The sequence below is a fragment of the Penaeus monodon genome, chromosome 17 (assembly GCF_015228065.2).
Source record: "Penaeus monodon isolate SGIC_2016 chromosome 17, NSTDA_Pmon_1, whole genome shotgun sequence".
Classification (NCBI taxonomy): Eukaryota; Metazoa; Arthropoda; class Malacostraca; order Decapoda; family Penaeidae; genus Penaeus; species Penaeus monodon.
Genome location: NC_051402.1, coordinates 39,443,867 through 39,453,866, shown reverse-complemented (window position 1 = coordinate 39,453,866; position 10,000 = coordinate 39,443,867). Strand labels below are relative to the sequence as shown.

The window sequence follows — 10,000 nt, the reverse complement described above, 5'->3', positions numbered from 1 at the left end:
TGTTCATATATTGAACAATTATAGCAACAGAAACAGAAAAAAGATCTTCAATCTAAACTGAATAAACCATCTTATATATATATCAACTATTTACTTCCAGGCACTAATGGAGAATCACAATACTAAAAGCAATAATCCTACAAATATTATTTCAACAACATATATTATTCTTTGATGTAATCTGGCAACTGACTGGCTGCGCATCGGAACCCTAAGTTGCCTGCTGAGCTGTCAGGCGTGTTCTGACTCCGAGCTGCACACCGATACCTGAAAAGAGAGTAGTGCATGCTTAAGCCTCTGACTATTATGAGCCTTGATTTTTATTTACTTAGTATAGACTTCTGTCAGTACTATATAAGATTTATCTTGAGTATGATGCTTTATGGATAAAATAATTGATGAACTTTTTAACTTTAACTCTTTGCCGACAGGTGGCATGTACGTACATGCCATGGTGTATGTATGGACATGCCAGGAGGTTTTTTTTTGTTACAATCACGGCAAAATATTATTTTTCTGCCACTAAAAATGTGATGAAGTCATTTTTAACACTTTCTCATTTTTACTATACAAAAAAAAAATAATAATAATAAAATAAAAAAATAAACCTACAATTTCAACTCCATGATACCACACACTGCTTATTTTATTCAGACCCTAGAGCAAATAATGATCAACTATGGAGTCTATATAACAACAAAAATACCTTTAAGTCTTGATTTATAAGGAAATACGGCAAGTAGAGACTTTAGAAAATAATGATAACTGAAAATACAACATATGCTCGTAGTATTACGAAGAAAAGGCAAGGGATGCTAGTATTTGGCATGAGGGGTCGCACATGCTAGGGTGACGATATAAGCCCCCGGCAGCGGGGCCCGGGCCACTATGAATACTACCCATTAGGAAAGGGTTAAAATACTTGTTCTATGACAACTACCCTGAATCATTCTTTTCTTATACTCAATTCTTATGAAGTAATTCCTGAATGCACACTGACAAGCTCAACACGACATAGAAGAGAAAAAAAGTAAAAACACACAGTCCTAACTAAACATTCCATCCATTCGCTTTGCTTAACATGACCCTTTCTAATATTGCAAATGCCTCCTCTCTCACTCACCTGTAGCAGTATTCCTTTGTGCACATGTAAGAGCCCCCTTTCTTCACTTTGTCATCCCCTGACTTGGGTCCTCGCTGTAAAATATGCAATGATTACATCAACTATCTCTTCACTCACTATAAATATATGAATTTTAGTTAAAGAAAGAGAGAAAGAAAGAAAGAAAGAAAAAAAAATTGGTCAGTAAATCATATTAACTGATTATAATTCAAATTAACTACATGCAATAATATTCAACTGGTCTCTCTTCCAGGTTGTGATGGCCAGGTATGGGATAAAATTTAGAGATAATGAGTTGGACATTAAATAAATGCAATAGGCCTGTACTTCAATCAAGACACTTATAGTTGTCTATCTGATCCCTAAAAGAAAAAAAAGAAAAAAAAGAAAGAGAAACTTTTTCTAAGGAAAAGCCATGCCATGAATTCCAGCTTATGAGATATTTTAGTCCATACAAAAAAAAGAAAAAGAAAAAAAAAAAAAAAAAAAAAAAAGGGGAAAATAGAGGAAAAATTTATCACCATATTTTTGGGTGGATATGATGAATCTATGTACAAAATATTCTTTTTTTTCTATCTCCAAGGAGAATTTCTTCCCATAGTTTTTAATAATTTATTAACTATTAATTATCATTAACCATGTTTTACTATTCTTTACTAGGCTTCACAATTACTGAAGTAATAAAATCCAAAGATGATGCAAAACTGATTTTTGGAAGGCAGTGCTGTGGCTTCCTTGCACTCCCCACTGATATATTATAAACTAATGTGAGCACATGCTCTGCTGCTGAGTGTTAGGGTAAGGCCACACTGCATGCAATTGCTGGGAGGGTAGAGGGTAGTTGGATGTTTAATGGGTCAGAGGCAAGAACAAATACATGTTGTCTATAACAAGCCTGGAGGTAACCCACTACCCACATCCAGTATGGCCACTCGTATTAGACGTCTGACCTACTGAGCTCTTGGCATCACTAAGGGTGGTGCCAGGAGCCACATAGTAATCACCTCACTTACTGCTGACACACAAATTTACAGTTGCTATAACTTGGGTAGAATTCCAATAATGTAGGTAAAATAATTTCAACCCAATGACTATGGGTTTATATACTGTCTCCTGTATTTTTTGTGAATTTTGTTACATACAGATGGTTCCACATGTGGTCAGCCAGCAAGGAGTCAATCAGTAAGTCCTAGTGACCACTCCCGATTTCCCCATTCCTTGAAAATGCAGGAAAATACTGTTGATATAATAGTTATTATTCTTAGTGATATTATGATTATCAAATTGTTTCAAAACCTTAATAACATTAAAGATAATGAAATAATACAAAAAAACAGTATTCCAAAAATCAAGGAAAAGGGTAAACAGGTGAGATAGGTAGGACTAACAGACTCCTTGGTGACTAAGCACTTGTATGGGCATCTATGTGTAAATATAATAAATGAACTTATTACAGTGGGCATGGCATGTATTCTTGCCATCTGCACTGACTGGGTTAAGATAAGAGGAGTCCCCAAGAAGAATATAATACAACATTTTCAATTCATTAGAGAAAAAAATATAAGCCCCCCAAATTTAATGTTTGATCTTACTAATTCCTAGTAAATATCCTGTAAGATACAGCAAGCCTAAGGTGCCCCAAGATGCAAGCACCTTCCTTTCTATTGGAAAAGTGTGTTCATCTTGTACACCAGACAATAAAGACTGAAAACTGATGAGCCCTAAAAGCACTTACTGGATCAACTTTCATTTCAGGCGAATGAGAGATTCCCCACCAATCAGCTGTCCACTCCCATACATTCCCTACTATGTTCTTGAGCCCATAATCATTTGTGGGGAAGGCTGTAATGGGGCAGCGGCCAGGGTATCCATCCTCACCCGAGTCAGAGTTTGGAAATTCCCCCTGCCATATGTTGGCTCTGCAGAAGGAAGGGAGAATTGCTTTTGAATCTGTTTGATCTGCTTTCCTTTTACTTATACTGACAAGATGGCAAAGACCAACAGTAAATTTAAGAAATAATACAAAGTGATTAACACACACAAAGTGCAAGAGTACAACCCCCCCTCCCCCCCAAAATCCAGATATATAAACACACACACACACACACACATATATGGTAATGTTAATGATATAATAAGAAAAATATGAAAGAATGCTGCACCTGAATTCATTCTTTGGTGTGAACTTGTTACCCCAGGGGAAAAGTCTCTCCCTCTTTCCAGCCCGACACGCCCTTTCCCACTCTGCCTCCGTTGGCAGCCTCTTGTCCATCCACTTGCAGTAAGCGACAGCATCATTCCAGGACACGTGCACCACTGGATGGTCCATGCGGTCTGTTCATTATATGAAAAAGTTACAAACTACAGATGTCTCTACATAGCCATTATATAAAAAGATATATACAAAACCAAAATAGTAGATGATACTAGAACAAACAATAAAAAAAAAATATCATGTACTCATGAATAGAAATATATAGTGATTTTTTTTCTTAACAGCTTTCTTGGCCTTCACTTCCCATTTGTAAGTTCTTCAATACAGAAGAATAAATAAATAAATAAATAAATAAATAAATAAATAAATAAATAAATAAATAAATAAATAAATAAATAAATAAATAAATAAATAAATAAATAAATAAATAGATAGATAGATAGATAGATAGATAGATAGATAGATAGATAAATAAAATAAATAAATAAATAAATAAATAAATAAATAAAGAAAGAAAGAAAAAAGAAAAAAGAAAAAAAAAAAAAAAAAAAGATATAGATGAACTGTCTGATGTTCATTACATAATAGAAAAAAAAAATTACATCTGTTACATTCACAAAAATAAAAAGGTATGTTAGCTAGCCACGATATGTAATATAATCTTTGTGTGTGACACTGCACACTCATTTTGCTTTTTTTCATGCATGTCCAAAATGAGCAAAATATAAAGATTGCTTTGGACAGTTCTCATTATATATATGAAGAGTGAGTGCATATATACATACACTAATATATATATATAAATACAGATATATACATAGATATGTAATATGTAATAAGCATATAGATATATTTGGCTACTATATATATCATAAATATCATAATCTATAGGTACATTTTTTTTCATGAAAGTTAATAACTCATCTTATGATAATGTTTATGCTGGAAAAATCACAAAAATTAACAATTTTATAGGGTAACAATGTTGCACTAAATTACCATAAAAACAAGCATAAAGAGCTTAGCATTTGTAGTGGAGCTAAAAGAAGGCTGAACAGTATGAATTATACAATTATTATCTAATTCAAAAATTTGCAAGGGGTGGGGGGGGAGGACAAAATTAGGCCTACTAAACTGATACCCTTCTCAGAGCAAGACAAACTCTCAAAACTATAAAAATCTAGTGTAAATGCATGAGCAAATTTATATCTAAGCTAAGCAAATATCTCCAAAAAGACTAAAAATGCATTTTCAGCCAATTCCTGACCAGGCAATCCTCTTCACTATGAACTGCAAAAATAATAAAAAAACTGATCTTCTATGGAGTGACAAAATATCTATTATACCTGAGATGTTGGAATCTGGCCCCTCCGGGTGCCGCCAGTCAGCGCCTTTGACAGGAACCCACCAGGGGGCAGCAGCCACAGCATTGGTCAGGGTGGATCTAATGGCTTCCGACACTTCTCCTTCCAGCACAAAGGAATCGCCAAAGGTTTCTGCCTGCGGCACAATAAAAGATCATCATATCCATCAATGCTATAGATAGCAATAATTGTTTGATTAATCTTATACTGTTTTAATTACCAGCAATAAATAGCAATTTCAGACACAGCTTACAAAAAAAAAAAAAGACAAAAAAAAAAGGCAATAATACCCAAGAAAAGCTAAATAAATAAATAAATAAAAATAATTACCTCTGTCTTATATCCAGTAGCTTTGACAAACAATTCAAATGCCATATTTGAAACTTCATATATGTCCATATAAAAGTCCTTGACCTTAACCCTCCTTGCGGGATGTTCCCCATCAGCTTCAAAAACCGGCTCATTTGTCCCCATGATGAACTCTCCTCCAGGAATCTTGACCATGTGGTGGATATCGGGGATGCTTGGCGCTGTGTTGGCTTCCAAAGTGTATTTGAAATTTGGTGCTTCTTCTGGCTCCTCTTTGGTAATGGAAGAGTCAGGATTTTCACTCTTTTGTCTACTAGTTGCTGCACATCCACATGTACCGCCACCACTTCCTTCAGGCTTAGCTTCTGTATCTTTTGTGCCTTGACACTCTTCACTAGCCAGGCTGAATGCAGTTAAACTCAGCACAATCAGCAATGATACCCAAGATACCTTGGTATCCATGCTGTTCTTAGAAAACATTACAGCTAATAATCTTATCATTATAGTGTATCCTTTACTCGCACCTGAAAAACATATAAATAGTAAATTTCAGGAAAAATTACATTAACTTACAGAAACTACGAACATATTTTCATGAAGGTATATGTCACCGAGAGTGAGGCCCCTCCAGATACAAAGTCCCAAAGCCAAAAATCCAGATCTAACTTTTTCTTCCTCCTATAGGGGGAAGCCCCTCTATACCCTCTCTTTATTAGCATTTTGTGTTTATTAAAAAAAACAAAAAAAACACGACACTAAGAACTCTGATCGTGTTGTCCCTTAGCGGTGACATGCAGCGGATATCTTCATTAATTTGCAGTAAATAAGAGGTCGCTGCAGCTGTACCTGTGTTGTTTGTTACTCTATTTTTTATGCTCTATAAGATGGCAATGTCCATTAACTCCGTTATTTTTGAGTTGCGACAGAAGTACATAGAAGATAAGTTTCTTAGATTTATTTGCTTTATCATTTGCATATATTATTTTCCGTTTTAGAGAGGGCTTGTCAAAACTTTACCTATGCCAGAAATTCTACTTTATCATATAATGCCTTAGACCTATCAGCTTGTAATACCTGCTCTCTCAACAACAAAAAACAACTGAAAAGTACTCCATGTAAATCTACCAAGTATTGACACATATCAGTGATACATTATTAAGTAATAAATGACAGTATTGTCATTGTAAATTACTAAGAAGCAAATTATCTTCACTCACTGACAAAGGCTGAAATAAAGACCTGTTTTAACTTTGTTATTCTACAACTGTAACCATTACCGTATACTACTTACCGGACTGTAGGGCAACGCTGGGACTTTCTTCTGTAAACCACCTACCACTTCAACTTAACTGATATGGATACCATTATTAACGACGTTTTATTCACGGACATATGATTCCCTTTAAAGTACCGGGATATGCCCAAGAATGAAATATCAAAATATGATTTTTAAAAATACAAACATTCACTTCCAACTGAAAATAGCTGAATAACATCATATGATATAGTGTTTTCTCCTTGCAAATTGCAGCAACATCATGTAGATAAGAACTGATGACACGTGTGTGCAAGAGCTTGTCCGAGATAGGCACTCGAGGCCTCGTCGTGTCAGCTGTTGGCTCTCAAGCCTTGTTTACGCCCAGCCGTTGCGGGGCGGCAAGTGACACATACATACATACACACACACACACACATGTGCGCGCACACACACACACACACACACGCACACGAACACGCACGCGCACGCGCACGCGCACACGCACACGCACACGCACACGCACACGCACGCACACACACACACACACACACACACACACACACACACACACACACACACACACACACACACACACACACACACACACATATATATATATATATATATATATATATATATATATATATATGTATATATATAAATATATATATATATATATATATATATATATATATATATATATATATGTATGGAAGAAAACATAAACACTCACACATAATATATATATATATATATATATATATATATATATATATATATATATATATATATATTCTATAACTGATTTATATCAGTCACCAATTTATATTAGCATTTTAATAATTTTCAGAAATGAATTTTGCCTGCGAACCACGGTCCACATGCAAGTTATGCCTATCATGATTATGCAATGAGAAAGAGTTTTATTAGATAATGCGGTAATGCAATTCCCACCTATAAATTTCATGGTTAGGTAGGCCTAACATTGCTTCCATTATCATCGCTTTCCAGTGATAGAGGACGTGGTGAAAGTCTTTGGCAAATTTCACATTTTATTGTAAAACAAAACATATGATAAACCTAGACATACTATGTAAACTTTAGAAACCTCTTACAGTGTAAAATATTTGGAACTTAAAGGTAAATGTTTTTTTGTTTTTTTTTTATATGTGATGCAAGCGCAACGCTCAAGAAAAATGCCTTCTTATAAATGGAATTGAACACAAATAGCACGAATTACCTACGTGAATATGTTAGGTTTGCACACGTGACACTTGCTGATGTAACAATAAATAAATTCCCGACATTTTACCTACAATGTCATAAAAAAATGAAACTTCTCCATGTGCACTGTATACAGGGAAAACTAAATATATAAATATTTTCTTATACCAAACTAAAAATACTCAGGCCTTTCTGTCAACTATCTTTTGTGTAAATCAAACTCACTGTTCTTTAATATCTTGGTTCATCTTATTTATGCACTGAAGGTCGACCACGTTACCCCCTCTTGTGCTTATGGTTCTTTCGCGAATCTCTTTAGCCATCTTTGTTTTTTCGACAACTCTCAGTCTTTGCCGACCTGGCGGCGCCCTTGCTCTTCCGACTGTTTCGCTTGTGATGAGACCGGTCTTTGCGCCTGCCGGATGCGGCCTTCTTGTCAGTGCTTGTCCTGGGCTCCTCAGGCAAGTCCACTGCGGCCTGGACGGGACTTGTGTGAGCCTCGTGCGCCAGAGGGCAGTCCTTGGAACACACGCAGCTGTAGCAGAGCGGGTGCTGCCAGGTCCCCGGATTGCAGTTGACGTTCAGGAGCAGAGTGAAGATCTCTTGGCTGCGGAAGGGAGCCTCGCCCCCCACCTCGGGCTCGAATGCCTTCCTCTCTTTACCGTGCTTCCAGTCGCCCGAGCAAGACTTTGTGTGCGCGAGGTCATTCACCTCGTAAATCGGGAGCTGCTCGCAGCGTGAGTCGTCCTCGGCGAAGGTCGATCCGGAGGAGGCGCCGTAGGTGGCCTGCGCTGGGCCGTCTGCCAGGTCGGGGGAGCCGACCCGCTTGCCGGCGTTGCGGCGCCGTTGGTCGCCGTGGTCGGTCGGCCACGGGCGGGGGCCCTCCGGCGGCGCCTGCTGCGCCAGGCCCACGGCCGCCAGCGGGAGAAGCAGGAGGAACAACCTGCAAACAGTGCAAGGGCTTAGCGTCCGTCGATTTGGAGTCGAGAGAATCTTGCAGAAAAAAGGAAGCAAGATGCAGCATTAAACTAAACAAGAATAAAGGCGGAAAACAACTTTTATAAATAAGCTAACATACTGAAATGAATGTGAATAATAAATGTACGTAAGATTACGAAATCAATAACTTTGGTTATTTTCCATTGAAGCCTAGCTACTTTCACTACAATCTGTGCATAAATATTATAATAAAGATTAAGAAACGCCAGTAATAAAACGAAACACGTGGGAAAATGAATTATACAGCAAATTTCATTTTAGAAAAAAAAAAAGTGGAGATAGTCTTGCACAATCAACCCTACAATACTTTTTTTTCCTCTCTTCCTCTATATCCCCTCTCTTTTTTATTCCCAACTCTTCTCACTCCTTCTTTCGTCCAAGTCTCTTTGACATTGTTTAGTTACCGTTTCTGTAATCATTTTCTCTCCCTTAGATTTGAAAGAGGAGATAGTAGGCAGACAATTCTGTGTAATGGAAAGGAGAGAAAAAAGAAAGAAAAAAGTACGAAAACGTAAATACATCTAATGTGAGGTGGGACATACGAACGTCTTGGTGTACGCATGCATATAGGCCTACACACACACACGCACACACACACACACACACACACACACACACACACACACACACACACACACACATACATACACACACACACACATACACACACACACACACACACAAACTCAAGGAATGGATACAAAATACAATCAAGATTTGTGATGATGATCACAGTTATGACAAAAGAAGTGTTAGCCGAATCACATACGTTTTCAGATCTATGCATATATAAGCGAAATTTACAACAAAAGTTACTCATGATTAAACTTGGCATGAAGATATAGAAAAGTTAATTGATTTGGCCTCAATATTTACCTGAAAATCATCGAAATAAGAAGCTTCAGGAGGACTGAGTCGAGACGTGTGGGTTGACTTCCTTGACAAGCGAGGAACTGAACTCCTGTGAGGATTAAATCTTGCGATATTTGCGCACGACAGCATTCAGAATTGTTATTTATTTTTATTCTTTTTAATATTACTGTTTTTAAGTATCATCATGGGGAATTAACTAATTGTCAGTTATAAAGTGTCAATTAATGTAAGCTTTGATTTGATGTACCAAGTTCTACTGAAGATTCAAGAATAACGCCTTCATTAGCCACAAAAATTCCAGCTGTAAAACTAACTGATATGTCTGTGAATATTTAAGATAAACATCGCGCTATAGAGCGTCTGTAAATATTCGAAATTATAAGATATACTTAATATGCGCTGGAAACCCCGTGTCTGAAACAGCTCTACGATTTACAGGAAAAAATATTGCACCTTAGTTTATGCAATGGTTTATTAATAATCATATCACCATTCTTATCCTGCCTTATTGATTTATTTCCAGATAGGAGTTATATAATTTGATTTTTACGGAAGAGTTTGTTCATACTTCTCTTGTTGCACATTTTAATTATAAAACACACACTCACGTGCGTGTCTGCGTTGTTATTATTATT

The 10,000-nt window shown here is 36.6% G+C and overlaps 2 protein-coding genes across 2 annotated transcripts in view; both read right to left on the bottom strand.

Annotated features, from left to right (window-relative positions):
* LOC119583740 (formylglycine-generating enzyme-like) overlaps positions 1-6,695 on the bottom strand; it is a 6,789-nt gene extending 94 nt beyond the window's left edge. Inside the window, exons 1-7 of the mRNA XM_037932398.1 lie at positions 6,303-6,695; positions 5,033-5,535; positions 4,685-4,838; positions 3,286-3,457; positions 2,859-3,042; positions 1,124-1,197; positions 1-267 (exon numbers count right to left, since the gene is read on the bottom strand). The exon at positions 1-267 is cut by the window's left edge and continues 94 nt beyond it. Of these exons, the coding sequence (XP_037788326.1) occupies positions 165-267; positions 1,124-1,197; positions 2,859-3,042; positions 3,286-3,457; positions 4,685-4,838; positions 5,033-5,512 (1,167 nt within the window). The 5' untranslated portion in view covers positions 5,513-5,535; positions 6,303-6,695 and the 3' untranslated portion in view covers positions 1-164. The remainder of the gene's footprint in view (positions 268-1,123; positions 1,198-2,858; positions 3,043-3,285; positions 3,458-4,684; positions 4,839-5,032; positions 5,536-6,302) is intronic.
* Positions 6,696-7,307: 612 nt separating this feature from the next.
* LOC119583375 overlaps positions 7,308-10,000 on the bottom strand; it is a 3,503-nt gene continuing 810 nt past the window's right edge. Inside the window, exons 2-4 of the mRNA XM_037931845.1 lie at positions 9,613-9,687; positions 9,369-9,468; positions 7,308-8,436 (exon numbers count right to left, since the gene is read on the bottom strand). Of these exons, the coding sequence (XP_037787773.1) occupies positions 7,809-8,436; positions 9,369-9,468; positions 9,613-9,687 (803 nt within the window). The 3' untranslated portion in view covers positions 7,308-7,808. The remainder of the gene's footprint in view (positions 8,437-9,368; positions 9,469-9,612; positions 9,688-10,000) is intronic.